The sequence below is a fragment of the Electrona antarctica genome (genome assembly GCF_951216825.1).
Source record: "Electrona antarctica genome assembly, chromosome: 6".
NCBI classification, from domain to species: domain Eukaryota; kingdom Metazoa; phylum Chordata; class Actinopteri; order Myctophiformes; family Myctophidae; genus Electrona; species Electrona antarctica.
In genome coordinates, this window is record NC_136811.1 from 20442621 (window position 1) to 20459732 (window position 17112).

The 17112-nt window shown below is 42.7% G+C and overlaps 1 protein-coding gene across 1 annotated transcript in view; it reads right to left on the minus strand.

Moving 5' to 3' along the window:
• Positions 1-345: 345 nt before the first annotated feature.
• Positions 346-17112, minus strand: part of LOC306924502 (uncharacterized protein) — a 32303-nt gene continuing 15536 nt past the window's right edge. The window contains exons 8-11 of the mRNA XM_079503031.1: positions 6249-6387; positions 2417-2499; positions 2068-2164; positions 346-873 (exon numbers count right to left, since the gene is read on the minus strand). Of these exons, the coding sequence (XP_079359157.1) occupies positions 706-873; positions 2068-2164; positions 2417-2499; positions 6249-6387 (487 nt within the window). The 3' untranslated portion in view covers positions 346-705. The remainder of the gene's footprint in view (positions 874-2067; positions 2165-2416; positions 2500-6248; positions 6388-17112) is intronic.

A 17112-nucleotide genomic window follows, 5' to 3' on the forward strand; every position in this document is an offset into this window, starting at 1 on the left:
CATTGTTTGTTAGGTTGAAATAAAGACAGGGAGCAGTCATAATCGTGTGCGGACATTCCACTTTTTTCTTCATTTGATAATTTCTTTGGATCCAGCACCGTTTTTAAAAACTGTGGGGATGTGCATATCTTATTCCTTTTTTACTTATTGTCTCCATATAATGTACTTCAACAATTTTTGGCACTGATTAGCCATGTATGAGATATCATACATGACCCCCCCCCCCCCACACACACACACACACACACACACACACACACACAACAAATCACAGTTCTGCTCTGTACCGTAACCAACTGTGACCAACATGTTAATAAAAGAAATATACAAAATTGGAAAAGCATCTCATCTTGTAAAAAATGACAATTTAATGACAATTTGAAAATGGGAAACAACTTGCATGGCAGGGCATGATGGATCAGTGGCTCCTCAGTTTTATTTCTATTACATATCGGAGACTGTCAATATTATTTTGACCAAGTAAGTCCAGCAGTGGTTCTCAAAGTGGGCCCAAGGAATCTCAGGGTTCCTGGAGGTGGTTCCAAAATGGACCCTTACGGGTCTGTAACTCTGAGCATATACAAATGGAACCAAATGGACCCTTACTGGTCTGTAACTCTGAGCATAATAATGGAACCAAATGGACCCTTACTGGTCTGTAACTCAGTGGAAAACGTTTGAGAAACACTGAAGTAAAGAAATGCTTCACTCGCTCTGTGGTTTGGACTGCCTTTGATTGACCAGCTTCCTCAGGTGTTGGCTGATGATGGACGGACTCTTGTAGATCATTTGACGGTCCGTTCCTGGGACGTGAATACGCGTGGCTGATGGGTAGGACTCATCCAGGAACTTAGCTTGATGTTTTGCGACCATCTGTTATGAGAAATATTCAATTGTCACTGTACGTAACACTAAATAATACTATTATTAACTGCTTTATCCCTGGCATCCCAAATTTGGGCATGTCATTATAGGCGGTCGTCAATTATTAAACTATAGACTTGCAGTTAATTTAATAACGTCTTCAGAGTTTCAGACAGCAATGATTTTAAAAGTAGTCCCTGAAGTTTTGTTTTAAAGTTGTTGCATGCCTTTTGGGGCATGTGAGGAAACATACATATCAACCATCACCTGCTTATTGATCCAGATGATCAACAACTAGCTGTGTGTCTGAGGTACTGTAGAACCCTCGTGTTTTGAATGGTTAATCAGGACCACAGCCTCCTCAATAGTCAGACTAGGTGCTACTATCCGCCTTATGGACCAGGACAACATCCAGACAGTAGCGCCAAGAAGCGTCAAGAAAGCGCGTAGACCGGCATTACAAGTTGCAGCTGCGCACTAGCGCCATTTCCATCCACTAGCTGTTTAAAAACCGGAAGAGACGCCTGTTCTACGTGCTTTCTTGACGCCTCTTGAAGCTACTGTCTGGATGTACCCATAGCGGGTGTACTGCAGTAAGAAATACTTCTCAGTGGGTGAAACTATTAACAACAAGGTACCAGGACAAGTTCTGCTGTTGAGTTTTTGAAATGTAATTCTCAAACCAATTGCACTGTATTGGGGTGACGGCAGAAATCGATAAAATTGTTTTTTTTCTGTTTTTTTTGTGAACTGCCCTTTGAAATTAAATTTTTCATTTTCAAGGAGAACCACAGGCATGACAAATTTGGCTGAACCCCATTCATGTAGGGTTAGGGTTAGGGTTTCTGGTAAAAAAAAAGAAAAAAACAAACAAAACTACAAGCATAGCAGGCTGCATAATGCTGACCTATTTATTGATAGTATGTACATCATGATGTAAGCAACACAGCTGCAGCTAATAAGATTAATAATGTGTGTGTCAGATTAAGTACAGTATGTGAATTGACCATTGGCACCCGTGACTCTGGGCACACCTAAATCATAAAGAATACCCATTATTATTATGTGACAGTGTGGTGCTTACTAGCCTGCTATGCAGTTCTGAAACCTGAACTTGGGGGGAAAAATAAGAAAATAATAAATTCAGGACTAGGGTTTCATGCCCCTTTAACAGTTCATCACGAAGTTAATGTAAATTCTCACTTGGTTTAAATGTTGTGGAATCTGCTCATCATAAGAGTCTCCAGTGATCACACTCACTGATGTCCGACTGGAAATAGGCTTAAATTTAGTGATATCCCTTAAAGAAGAAGAACAACAACAATAATAAAGCAACAACTTCTATTGATTTCATGTTTATACAGCATTCTAAGCATAGTTATTTAGTTACATAATGAACTGCTAATTTTGAGTAGCAAGTCCATGATGACAAGCACATTGCATGAAGGAGTTTTGAGCAAAGCATTTAGGATGAGCTTTGCATACAGTCTGTTAATAGTAATCAACTAAAAATGATAATTATAATAACTAATCAAGGAGCAGTTTGTCATACCTGACTTGAGCAGCACTCTCATTGAGGAAATAATGCTCATCCACTGCACTGCTCTGATGGGACGGGTTACTTAGCAGGTATTTCTACGTGGAGAGAAGCAGAAAAACAAGAAATGAATTAGAATTTAAAAAGGAGAAATTATATTAATACAAAGATCTTACCATTACATTCCAGCATTCAGTTACTCACATGGCCCAGGAATGTGTTTTGCATTAGTGAACTCCTGCCATCTGCCATTGATAAAAGAATGGGCTGCTGCTCTCCATAATATCATATCGTTGCTTTTGGACAGAAACCTCTTCATATTTAAATTAGATTTTTTGTGGGGTTTTTTTGTTTGTTAATTAACACATCACATAAAAGCATCAAAAGTAGCAGATCCGCCTGGGCCATGGCTCAGCGGTCCAGGCACCTTGGCTCAGTTGGCTGGTAATCCAGTCTGGCAGTGTGCCGCGGGTTCGACTCCCAATCCCGACGGCCTTTACTGCATGTCTTCCCCCCATCTCTCTCCCCATTTCCTGTCAGCCTACTGTCTGTCCCTCCATAAATATAAAAATAAAGGCGAAAGCCACAAAAAAACATATATAAAAGAAAAGTAGCAGATCCACAAGCTTGAACGCACAAAAAGATGGGTATCAAGCTTGTATTTCTGCTACAGTTTGGGACATATGAGGTAATATCCACCAGACAGAGATGAGATCAAAGCACAGTAGGACTACAACAATAGATTTTTTTTCCTATCGATTACTACTTTGATTAAAGATAGGGTAAGTGATTTTCTTTGGTTGAAGTAAGTGTTAAAGACAAGTGCTCTATATTCTGTATTATACTAGTGTCCATGTCTCCCCAGCTCTTTATCAAACAGAAAATGCATTTCCAGGTCGGTATACCAATATGATCCAATCGGGATAGAAAACTCAGACAGGATGCAGATTAAACAAGTGACTTTGGAGGTGATGACACAAAGTAGTAAAATGTATATTAAAAATGTATAAAAATGTATCTGATGAATGGATCCTGATTGACAAGCATTCAAGCCCATTGTACAATAGAACAGAATAGATCCAAGATTTGGTTAAAAAATAAATAAATAAGAAAAAAAGGCCACAGGACGATAGAATCGGATGTAAATTCTCAAACTGAGCAACAACACTGCCCTTAACTTAATCTATCACACATGATGAGAAGAAGATTCACTTCCATTAACATAGCAGCCAAACAATTCTGCCCCAGTTCAATTAAGCAGTGGTCACAGAACATGCCCTTGAGAAATGGACTGCATGCTCTATTGAGTTGTCTGCGTGTGCGTGTGCGTGTGCGTGCGTGCGTGCGTGCGTGGGTGCTTGCGTGCGTGCGTGCATGCGTGCGTGCGTGCGTGCGTGCGTGCATGCGTGCGTGCGTGCGTTAACCTTCACTCTAGTCCATCTTCAAAAACCTTTTTATTTCTTTGGGGAATTCAAGCACAATGATTGTCCTTATCTCCTTGGAAACAACTGTAATACTTCAGAAAGCTGAAATAGGTCCCTCATCACTACTGCCATCAGACTGTGGACATGGTCCCTCATCACTACTGCCATCAGACTGTGGACATGTCCCTCATCACTACTGCCATCAGACTGTGGACATGTCCCTCATCACTACTGCCATCAGACTGTGGACATGGTCCCTCATCACTACTGCCATCAGACTGTGGACATGTCCCTCATCACTACTGCCATCAGACTGTGGACATGTCCCTCATCACTACTGCCATCAGACTGTGGACATGTCCCTCATCACTACTGCCATCAGACTGTGGACATGTCCCTCATCACTACTGCCATCAGACTGTGGACATGTCCCTCATCACTACTGCCATCAGACTGTGGACATGTCCCTCATCACTACTGCCATCAGACTGTGGACATGGCAGCACAAGGTGTCTTAAAATGGCTTAGGTTTGAACCTGAATCGGTCAAACCTGAAGTTAATTCCTGATTCTTTATCATCTACGCCTCTTAAAATGGATCAGTGGCGCCTCAATTTTATTTCAATGACATATCGGTGACATTCATAATATTATTTAAATAATAAATAATAATAATGAACCTGAAACAGTCATCTACACACTAGATGTGTATGTGTGTGTGTGTGTGTGGTGAGTGATGACCGTATACAGTCACACAGTATACAATAGGAAACGTCATTCACACTTAACCACTTTAACCCTACTCATAATGCAACAAATCACTATGTGTATGCATTTTAAATTCTTTGAAAAAAATAATTCTGATGTAGGCTTAAAAACTGATGTAAAGCTTACATTTGCAACCCTTTTCTTTAAAAAAAAAGAGCATGTAAATCTGATATTTTCACCATTCCCAAAACAAAGTGTATCTGTGTGTTTTACAAGTATTCAATCCATGAAAGATATCAACACGAGCTTGTGACTAAATAATAACTACATTGGATCCATTTGGAACACAGGTTCTTTTTTCTTTCTGTGAAAACGAACAATTTGGAACAGACAAGGTTTCCCCCCCGGACGGACAGCGGCGATATGTCTCGGCGTGTTGCGTAAGGATATTGGTTGTTGTTCCTCAACAACAATCCATTACTGCTCCTCTTGTCCGGGACGTTTACCCACAGTAAGTCAAATGAGTACAGGCCCATGTGACAGACAGGAGTGTCACTGTGCTGCTGCTGCTGCTGCTGCTGATGTTGTTCCTACTGATTCACTCCAGATCCCAGCAGCTATGACACAGACTGTGAAGGAACATCCTCACACACAGAAGCTCATCTGCACTAATACAGAATAGGGGCTGGAAAAGCTTGTAAGCTAATATTAACCCATTCTGGGCGGGAACCCCTTTTGGTGGTTACATACATTGTTATAATTTAGCTATTGAAAAATAGCAGATCTACAAGCTCATAGCGCGCCACCGAGTGGCGCGCTATGAACTTGTAGGTCTGCTATTTTTGAAAAATCGTTAAAATGTGCCTCAAATCTTTCAGAAAATTGTCATGATTTAGAAAAGTTTTTTTTTTAAATTTCGCCTGAATGGATTAACAGCCTTCCACACGAGGCTGCTGTTCACAATGACCTGTCAAAATGCTGAGTTTACCATACAGCATGCATCAGGAGATGCTGCACTGTTTGCGATGTCACGTCGATTGGCTTGCAATTCATTTATTCAAAATGACATCTGGCGTCATATAAAACGGCAAATGCACATTTTCTGATGAAACGGAGGGAAATGGTTTTACCGACAACATCATGCACTCCAATCTCTCCGGTCTCCACACGGAGGGGATTATTCTTCCACTAGCACCACCCTGTGGCTGTGGCGTAAATGCACAGAGGACGATGATGGCAATGCATTGTCCTGCACTCTCCCTCTGAACTGTGAGGTCCTGTCGTACTTGTTACTGTGTACAGTACAGACATGTGAATTATCTACCTTTAAAAATAAAACTTTCATTCACAACATTACAATTCTTTTATTATCAAGGTCAAAGAAACCTACAGTAATTAGAAATGAAGCACATACACACGCACTCAAAAAAAGTAAGCCAATATAAAAACAGCCAAGGACTCTAAGACTTTGCAGTTTGCTATTAATAGAACCCTTTAGTACTGTTGCATTGTTGTACTGAACCTTGAAACATCTTTAAAACAACCCTGAGCCCCTCTGTGACTTTCACACTGTCCAAAAAGGAAATTATTGGACTTTTTTTTGTGTGACAATGAATGTAGCCTGAGGTTTGTGAGGTGTATGTGTGTGTGTGTGTGTGCGTGTGTGTGTGTGCGTGTGCGTGTGTGCATGCGTGCATGCATGCATGCTGTCCTGACCTGCCGCTGTATGACGTCCTCTGAGATGTCGTGTCCTTTGATGATTGGCTCAATCACACCCAGGATGATCAGCATGCGACTCAGCCCTGTAGCAGCTGAGAACTGCTTGACCTGGAGCGATGGCAGCAGCTTGCCGTACCTGAAGACAAGCACACTGCTATCAGCTACGTCAGTGGTCAAGGACCCCCTAATTCAAATGTGTTTGCCCGCGCGTGGAGCCGTGGACCCCCATCTGAAAAGATTTTATGCCAGGGACCCCCGGAAGAGAGGATTTGTGTTTTTTGTTAACTCGAAATGATTCCACATTTGTTCCAAGATTTTTCAAAAAGAATTCAATAATAGAAGATCTTCAAGCTTGTGACCTTGTTACTGTCTGTCTGGTATCGTTGCTGTGGGCCAGAAACCTTGTATCTCTCCTTTTTTGCCAATTTCAGCCAATCAGGAGACACGCATTTATCAGCTTCAATGTTACAGTTTAAAATGTGTCTGCTCTTTTCTTTGTGTTATCACCTCCAATTTCACTTCTTTATCCTTATAGTCTGTATTAGTTCTCTCTCCTGATTTGGGATGAAATTGGTTATGGCATCCCAACATGAAAACATGAAACATGAAACAGGGAGACCACTATTACTGAATGAGCACTTTATATCAATGATTGCTATCAGAATATAGAGCTATTTAACACCTATTTTAACAAAAGAAAATCACTTACTGCACCTTTAAGTACTGTGAATGCTGACTGAATGGACAACGTTTCGACTACAGTCGGAGGTATTGGAAGAAAATTGGATGGCGAAGAGTCCTAACCAAACTATGAATATTCCTCTTCATAAAAGTACATTTCCATTAAAATAAAATGCAACTTCTTCCTGGACACATTTGACTGGAGAATGAGAAATACAGGGTTTTTTTTCTTGGCAGATGAGAAGAAGAGCGCTGGGATTTTGTAACTCAGGAGGCCCAATCGGTCTCGGCTCACTGGTGCTCTGAATTGGCTGGTCTCAGCCTGTGGAGCCCAATCAATAGCACCGCCCGCCTTGTGGCAGCGCATGGCACAGCCTGCCCCCCGACATGACGCCCCAAATACTGCACAGCAGCCCCAAGACACTCAGTATCTATCAGCGGCTCTCAAGCATTTTCATGTCATTTTGATTGATTGATTGAATACTTTATTAGTCAGAAATGTAAACAGCACGGTGGTACCCAGTACAAAAACGTACTGGGGACTTGTTTCTATTGTGGTCAAGGACCTGTCCAAAAGTATAGATTAAGGCCACGGACCCACATCTGAAAATATTTTGTGCCAGCTCCATATAGATCAGGTGTGTTCAATTGGCTAATTTGGGCCCTGTCCAGAGCCTGGGCAGGGTCCCTGTCCAGAGCCTCTAGAGCGGTGCCCATTGGGCATTGGCCTACTTGGAACGATGCAAGTTGGAAATGCTCTGTTCTGTTGTGGACAACTGGCTATCCGACGGACTCGAGACCGGACACTGCACTCCCTGTGGGGGTGTGGAACGTGTGTGTCGAATTTGAAGTTGGTGGTGCGAACGGTTCTCAAGTTACGTGGAATACAGACATACACACGTATGTACGTAAGTACGTACGTACGTACGTACGTACGTACATACATACAGAGACTAGGTGCATTTATGGATAGATGTATAAATGAGCTATTGTCCAATAGGGCCCCTAGTCTTAGACAATTGGATCTGGTCTCCAAATAAAATACGTCTTCCACTAATTTTCTAACTTGCCAACCCAATAACCATAGAAACCATTAACACCATTCACATGGTCTAACAAGCCAGGCATTGACAAAGCAAACACATCGTGCAGCATCTTAGCCTCCATTGCACATGTCAATATTGCATGCCGCCATAAATTGCAGTGCTCTGTTACCATTATGCCCTTTTTATCACGACCCAAAATCATAAACACACACTTTTCATGTGTAAAAGATCCACCCCCCCCCGTATCATGTGTTGTTGATACGGTACACTGCTGCCCACATAGCTGTGTTGAAATATCATGCTGTGCTCTAGCGCGGCATGTCAATACTGATTGGTCAGATAAGACTGACATAAACACCAATGAATGGCTGTTCAACCGCTCTAAATGGATGTTGAGAGATAAACGCTTCCGCCTCATTCAGAGGAAAGAATTCCTTACGGGTCAATACTGGATGCAGGCTGAGAAAGAAAGAGAGAAAGAAAGAAAGAAAGAAAGAAAGAAAGAAAGAAAGAAAGAACGAAAGAAAGAAAGAAAGAAAGAAAGAAAGAAAGAAAGAAAGAAAGAAAGAAAGAAAGAAAGAAAGAAAGAAAGAAAAAGAAAAAGAAAAAGAAAAAGAAAAAGAGAAATAAATAAATCTACACTTCTCATTTTCAGCTTTGTCCGAATGAGAAAACTTTTTCAAATCAGACCTCTGAAGAGTGACATTTTGACATTCTCATCTTGCATGCTACAGTTCCACCCCCTGAAGTCATGCTGCCACCACAATTTAAAGAAGCGACTCTTCGGCCTGGCTCTTTGGTGACTTTCAGTCTACCTGTCACACACCACCCATCTCTCTCTCGATTCCAAAATATGAAAAAAGCCTGACTCCCTATCAGGCCCCCAGTTTGAATCTGGTCAAATCATTCCTGGACCTGGCATTGAACATTATTTCAAGGATTCTCCAGCCACCTGTCCTATTCCCTCCTCTTTTTTCCATTTTTAATTCTGCCCCGGAGTGGGGATTATGCGAAGCAAGGCATGCGTGTCAAAGGGAAATTTAGTGGGTAAAGACAGCCAAGATTGGCGGGATGAATTAAACAGATAACGGGAGGAGACGTAGTGGGGGAACCATGTAGAGCAAAACGCCTCACCGATGTTGGTCATTTCAGTCCCCCCCCCCACACTCCCCCCTCCCACTCTCTCTCTCTCTCCCCGCAGGAGCGAGGAGGCAATATCTAAATTAATAAAGTGATGAAATGAGTTTGTGCCATGGACTTTCTGCTGTTTGACTTTCCCATCTGGATTAGTGCAGGCTGAATGGACGCTCTGTTACTTTTGTTACAACTGCGCAATTCACTGTCGGAATTTGGCCCTGCAGTGATAAGGCCTTCCCCCTCCCCTCCCCTCCCCCTCATTACCATCTCATTCAATATGCAGGGACTCTGTTACCTGAGAGCCCGCTCACAGACAAAACACCAACTATTACATGAGCTTCTGCCAACTATTACTACGTGCAGAGAACATTTAAACATGGACCCTTAACGCCAAGCCCTACTGTACTATTACTCTCACACAGAGGCAGAGCACTTAGAAAATGACTATTACGTCGGCTTCCACCGACTATTACAAGAGAATGGGAATATTTACGTTCTCTGTTGCATGATTAGGTAGTTTCAACTGTTGTACCCACACAGAGAAAGTGACAATTTGAGCCCTGTTGGAAGAGAATAATCCCCAGCGAGTCAAATCACTACAGCGTAATATTAGCCAAAGAGAGGAGCTTCTACCACCTATTACATGAATGAGGCATTGAGCATGGAGCTAAATGTTACACTGACTTTCACATAAGCCCTCACCAATACCAGAACGCTCACCTCAAAACACAGTCGCAAATTCAGCGACCTCGGAGCGGTCTCTACCTGATATTCCTAAACGTAACCTCAGTAAATTATGCCTAAACATAACCTTATTCCTAACCTTAATCTCAGTAAAAGGGTGCCAAAATCTAACCCTATTCTTTAACGTAACCTCAGTAAAACTATGCACTACCCCTAAACGTATTTCTTTTTTTTCTTCTTTTTTTAAATATTTTTTATCCCACGATTTTGTAACCCATTTTTCACCCCTGTGTCAATTATCTGATGTGATCCTGGGCTCTACACACCCTCCGCCAACCTGGGGAGAGCAACGGACTTGAACTCATGCTTCCTTCATGCATGAGTGTCCAAGTTGCTCCTTTACACCTGACAGGGGGGAGTTTCCCTGGTTGGACGTAGCGCGTGGAAGGAACACGTTATTCCAACCAGTTCCTTTCCCCTCCATCAGGCGCCCCAGCTGGCCAGGGGGAGGCAGTTTAGAGTAAACGTATTTCTTCAAAAATGAGGGCGAGGGTGTTTTGAGGCGAGCATTCCGTTTACCACACTCACCATATATCAACAGTGGTTCTCAAACATTTTCATGTCAGGGACCACATTGATATGCAGTTGGCCTGCAGATTACGGTCTGAAAATATGTTGTGCCAGGGACCCCCAAACTCTTTTACTTGTTTGTTGTAACTTGTGATATTACTACAAAAACTCAGAGTGCTTCTTTGTCTTTCACCACTGGCTATTTCTGATAAGAGAAAGAGAACAATAACAGTGAAAGTGATTTAATTAACCACATGGACCCTAGCATCCTTAATCTGCGCATGTCATAGTACAGTAGGCAAACATTCAGTGAAAATAGGTGAAAATAGCAGCTCTACAAACTCATAATGCAGCACAATGCTACACGTTGAGCTTTTACTGTAGATTGGCTATTTCCGCAAATAGATTTGGTGTAGAGGGGAAAGAGGAGAGCGCTGAGTATAGATCCCTGGGGGACCCCGGTCAATGAACTATATATAATATATATAGTATTACTATATATAACTATATATAATAACTATGATGTAAGTGGTTAAATTACCAATGATCATTAGGTAACATAACTAAGACAGTCTTCAATGTACAGTAAAGGTGGCCTTACACTAGCCGATTTTTTTCAATCTGAAATCTGATAGCACCACACACTACAGGATAATCGGAGCGGGGCAGAGCAAATATCAAACATTCTTGATGTTGATCGGGCCGATCCCGATCGCGCTTTGAGCGGTCGGGCACCCCCCGAGCGTCAAAAATGCCCGATTATCGGCTAGTGTAAGGCCACCTTTAGAAAGACTTCATATAAAACATGAATCTAACATGTTTCAACTGGTGCACAAAGTGTCACAATAAAGTAGCCTAGATTTCTATTTGCCTACCGGATAATTGTCATTTGGAACTTATCAGAAGTATCCACGATTGTTCTGGTTTCAAGCTGGGTGTCCAGAGTCCTGACAAATATCTCTAAAACACAAAAATGTCCTGATTTTCAACATTCATTACCAAATTGTCACCATTTTCACCACAATGAAAATAATAATACTTGGTATGTGTGCTTATATAGAATGTTTATGTAACCCAGGTAATAGCTCTGTGTTAAATGTATTGGTTATTGTATTGGTTTCACTGCTGTCTGTGTATTCCTGTGGGTGGGGATTCCACAACCAATCAGCAGTCACTGACTAGTCACAGCTTGGTAAAAGTAGTAGTGTCACTGTGTCAGCCTACTGTGAAGTGAATGGTGTGAATCACACAGTCACAGGTCTACTGAGACACAATTGTTTAAATTCTGACCAACTTTGTTATATTGTATGATCAGTCAAAACAGTTGTGGTGCCCTCTGCTAATTACTGGTGTCGATTCATTACCCAGGTAATTGGTGAGTGAAACTGGTTGAAATGGGGTTTGTTATATTTAAACTGTACCAGTGGTTTTGTTTGTTAAAGCGGCTTTGTTTAAGCTGGTTATTATTTAGCTCATACATTTTATATACAGGCCAGGTTTTTCTGAGACCATGAGTTCTGATATGTGTGGACAACAGCTCTCCTTGTTGTGTTTAGGACAATCTGCAGCCAGCCAACACAACATTCACTCAAACCCCCTTCTCTCTCACACACAAACACTACCTGGTTGCTTTATAGAAAGAGAACAGGTTGGATTGTGTTGAATGGATTGAACTGTGAAGGGGATGCGTACTGCGTATCGTTAGTCCAATGTCCCAATAATCCAATACTAAGTCCTAACCCTAACCGCACACGGAAGCCAAGGGTGAGTCTTAACCGGCCACGTAGTCGGACTAACGTGTGCCCCACTGTGTCGTCTTTCATTTTCTTTACTTTTGGATAAAGATATGGCCAAAAGTAGTGAAAATAGCAAAAGGTTTGGCTTTTTGAGTCTGTTCGACTTCGACTCTCGTTTTCTGTCCTGAGGAATGAAGATGACTCTATCATTCCTAATCCTACCCTGACATGAGTAAATCATCATGAATCGATTCCCAAGCTACACCAGCGTTAAAGCTCTGTCTGGGTTTATATGCACTTGCTGCTTGTGAACTTATTTCGATTGACGAGATCAGGGGATCCCAAACCTTTCCACACCAAGGAAGTTTATATTGTGAAATAGCATGCATAAATAAATAAAAAATATCTACGATCTCAATACAACACCATGTAATACACTGTGAACTTGTAGCTAATTTAAATGTAGCTATTAAAATGTGTTTATATATATATATATATATATATATATATATATATTTTGTCAAACTGGCACAACAATCATTTATTTTCTTCTCCTTTCCAATTGGCCCTTGTTAGCCCTCCCCCCTGGGGGCCCCATTGTGGCCTAGATGCTACTTTAGGTACTTTGCTTACTTGTTATTCCCAGTTAGTTTGTGGCATGTCCTTGTTCTCTTGCCACTCCCTACTGTATGGCTTGACCCAGACCCACTGCCCTGTTGTTGTCTGACAAATGATGCAAGCACTTACTCCGACCTTGCAATGCGTAGGCCGTTATGGATAGGAGCGCATGCTCAATGCCTACATCAGCAGTTCCCAACCTTGTCTGGATCAGGCCCTACTTGAAGATCTGTTCGTGACCGGACCCTCCCATCTGGATCAGGCCCTACTTGAAGATCTGTTCGTGACCGGACCCTCCCATCTGGATCAGGCCCTACTTGAAGATCTGTTCGTGACCGGACCCTCCCATTTGACATCTGACCCCTTAATGTGGCAGCCGGGTGGGCCCTGTGCATTTTCAGAGCATGTTCATTTTAGTGATCAATCTATTGCAGTGCTACTCAAGCCTTGGCCTGTGGGCCATGCGAACCCATCATGGTCATACCAATAAAAATATATTTTCATTGTTTTTAACAATATTGTAGGTATTGTATTGTTTGTTCCAAGAGAAAGTGATATGGCCTGGTGTTAGCTGAGTATTAACCACTTACTGATTTATTCACCTGTGATAATCTGTTGTGTTCTCTTCACATTGTGAATGAAGCCTCATTTTGTAATTTTATCATTAATCACAATGTTGTTGTTTTGTTTCCGTATAGATGGAAATGTGGCTTTTTACTGTGTGTTTCCTTAATTTTTTAGATTACAAAATAAATATATGCGTTTCAAAATAATACTAACATTTTTAGCTTGCGACCCTTGAGTAGTCCTGATCTATTGTGTTGCGATTGGATCATTGGAAATAACATGGTATACTTCCAATTCACTGGTATCACAAAAAAAATGTAATTGTTTTTAACATTATTTTATATTAAATTGTAGGTTTTGCCAATTATTTAGTGGCCCACTTGCAGTATCTTCATGGCCCACAGGTTGGGAACCACTGGCTTATAATTGCAAGATAACACAAAAGAGTCCACTTTTGAAACCTCAGTTAAACAGTCCCATACTCAGTTTGGCCACATGGTGGCATTGTTGCTCCAGTCAGCACAGACCAATGTTCAGGTTGTATCCTTTCCTCCTGCATCCCCTCAGCCTTCTAAATTCCTCAATTTCATCAATACTATAGATTACCATGGGGTAAACACACAGGGGCAGAGGCAGCCCTGCTTCATTAGCAGAGCGCAACAGCAATAGTTACGCTTACAGTGGCGCTAATTACAATTAATTGGCATTCGTGACTCCGCCGGGGAATCTGTGGAGCTCTCCTGCTGAGTCAGGGGAGGACAGAGGGAGGAGAGAGAGGCTGATGGAGGAAGTGGAGACACAGGAGCCATTATGGAGCCACAGGCCGAGCTGTATATCATGAGCTGCACACCACGTTGGAGTGGTATAAGAGTGGATTGGGCAGTGGTGGAAAGTAACTATAAGTACATTTACTTTAATGTTGAGGTATTTGTACTTTATTTCCAATTTCCAGTACTTTTATTACGGTGTGCTTGAAGATCTGCTATTTTCCAACAGATTATTATACATTTGAAAACTTTAAATGGGACATTCTGGCACAAGTAGTACTTGTACTTTTGGTACTTTGTACATTCTGAAGCCAATACTTTTGTAATTTTACTCAAATAAATGTTGAATTCCGGATCTTTACTTGTAACAGAGTATTTCTATATTGCAGTACATGCAGTATCTACTTTTATTAAGTCAAAACTTTGAGTATTTTTCCACCACTGGGATTGTGGTGGAGTGGAGTGGTCCTACTATAAATATACACAGCAAACGTACAATGTAACCTCAGATAAACATCACTAAACAGGCAGAACTGGGGCCAACAGACTGTATGGATGAGGGAGGTATGAGGCGGTGGTTTAGGAACAGCTTTAACCACATGAACCCTGGCGTCTCTATCCTTCCTATATTAAAATGGTCTTGCGGGCAGCACAAACGTAACGTCCAGATTTGGTTGGCCAAATACGGTCACAAAAGTAATTCGATTGGATGGTAAACCCATCCAATCAAACCAGCTGTTACAAAATGTAACATCTGGATTTGATTGGCCAAGCTTTGCATACAGCTCATTTCATTTTCAGGCCTTCATGTCTATTAGAAATATCAACACCGGCTCTCTCTCTCTCACTCTCACTCTCACTCGCAAAATATTTTCAGATAGGCTTATCTCTTTGAGTCTTTTACTATGCTCCATGGCAACTGTTACTTCCTTTCCCTGCCATTCCTACTTGCTTAGCCCGGTGATTGTTGTCAGTCTGGGGTCCAGGGGTAGCTGGGGTGAGGGTTAGAACAGGGTTCAGCTCCCAGGTGAGAGTGGGTGCCAGGGTGGGCCCATAAGCAAGAATGTACCGTATAGGCAGATTTATGCTCAGTTAGATGTGAGGGGGTGTTGTGCACCGAATATTGCCAATCTACAAGCTCACAGCTATGAGTTTGGCTATGTTTGGTCGGTGCATGACCCAGGGATGCAACTAAGCATACAATCAAGGTCCATACACACATGGGAGCATTTACTAGGTCAATTAACAATAACTTAAACTGCTGTTTGTGTCATACAATTCACAATGTAGACATTTAGCAGAGGCTCTTATCCAGAGAGACTGGAGAAGGTAATCATGAGAACATTCGCACAGGATGTGAACATAACGAGGTTTTTTGAAACGAGGTTGAATTCTCACCGCAAATAAAATCATCCACCTGTATGAATGAGACATCACCAATAATATGCTCTGATGCATGTTCACATCGTATATTCGTCACGTTCACTGTGTGTGAGGACCTCCAGGCTTATACCTGTAACCTGCTCCCTGGCTGCTTACATGTTTATTTAGATCTGAGTTGACATGCTCCATCTGAATAGTTAGCCTGTCATATACCTAGTTGCGCTTGGGTGTCGCGTACCGACAATAGCAGATCTACAAGCTCACAACGCATCACTCCTATTTTTGGTGTGCGACACCCACGGTCCCGCGGACACCTACACATCAATAAATCAAGCCCTACGACACTGAATCCCTTTCTGTGTTAACTTAAAAGGTGCCATTCACAACATGTATCCTGTTAGGTACATAAATCCATCTAGCTAACAAAGTGCGGTGCAGACGGATTGAAGCGTCCTCCTTTTGTCTTACATCAAAGCCCAGCACTGCTTATAAATCAAACCAAATGAGTGGCATAGCAGCACTTTGGAGGCCTGAGTGGGTCGTCAGTCAAAGTGACATTCATACGCTGGCTGTCATACTGAGCAGTCTCCAGGTTAGAGGAGGACACAGTCCCTGCAGGCCGTGCGTGCGTGCGTGCGTGCGTGCGTGCGTGCGTGCGTGCGTGCGTGCGTGCGTGCGTGCGTGCGTGCGTGCCCATTTCCGTGAACAGTTGTGTTTATGTGTTGTGTGCAGCTTGGCGGACATCTTAATGACAAGGAGATGATGAATGTTGCCAGGAAGCATTCTCTTGATTTTGGACTCATACTGTAACTCAATCAGACGTCCATCCAGCGTGGCCCGCTGTTAGGAGCCATGTAGGTTGACGGTCACCTGGACCACTCCTCCTAAGCTGACACACTCATGGGTTGTTGACATGATCAATCAAATCATCACTATGGGGTACACACAAAGCTGGGCATAGGAGGGGCTAGCCGGCTAGCGCCCCTCAAAAAGAGAGAGTCTAGCAACACCAGGGCCGGTTCTAGGGGGGGGCAGGGGTGGGCATAGCCCACCCAAACGTGCGTCCTGCCCACCCAATGTGGGTTTGACACCCCACCCGCGCCGGTGGAGTCGCCCCCCCCCCCCCTTACAATTCTGTCTGCCCACCTGAGTGGGGCTGGCTAAATCCGGCCCTGAGCAACACCCCATTGTGAGAGGAGAGTTGGTTTCAAGTGGAGACATTCTGGGTGGGGAAGACGCTGGTTGAAACTTCATCAACCTCCACAGATTCATCCAATGAAAGGAAGAAGAAATGTCAGTTTGAAACGCTGCTTCTCGTCATGAATGCAATTTGGGCAGAAAGAACAGATGGGCGACCGCTAACCCCCGATGCTACCTGACAACATGCTGTTTTTATATCCTTCTCCATACTGCGTCGTAGACTCGTAGGACAGTATCATTCAGGCTGGTGGAATTATCTATGACATTTGCCAGGTGCACCGGGAAGTAAATGTCTTCAGAGGAAAATCCCCCACAATAAAAAGTTGCATAATCCAAGTGCAGACATACACAACACGCAGCCATGCACACACACAAACACGCGCGCACGCACGCACGCACACGTGCACACGCATGCGCGCGCACACACACACACACACACACACACACACACACACACACACACACACACACA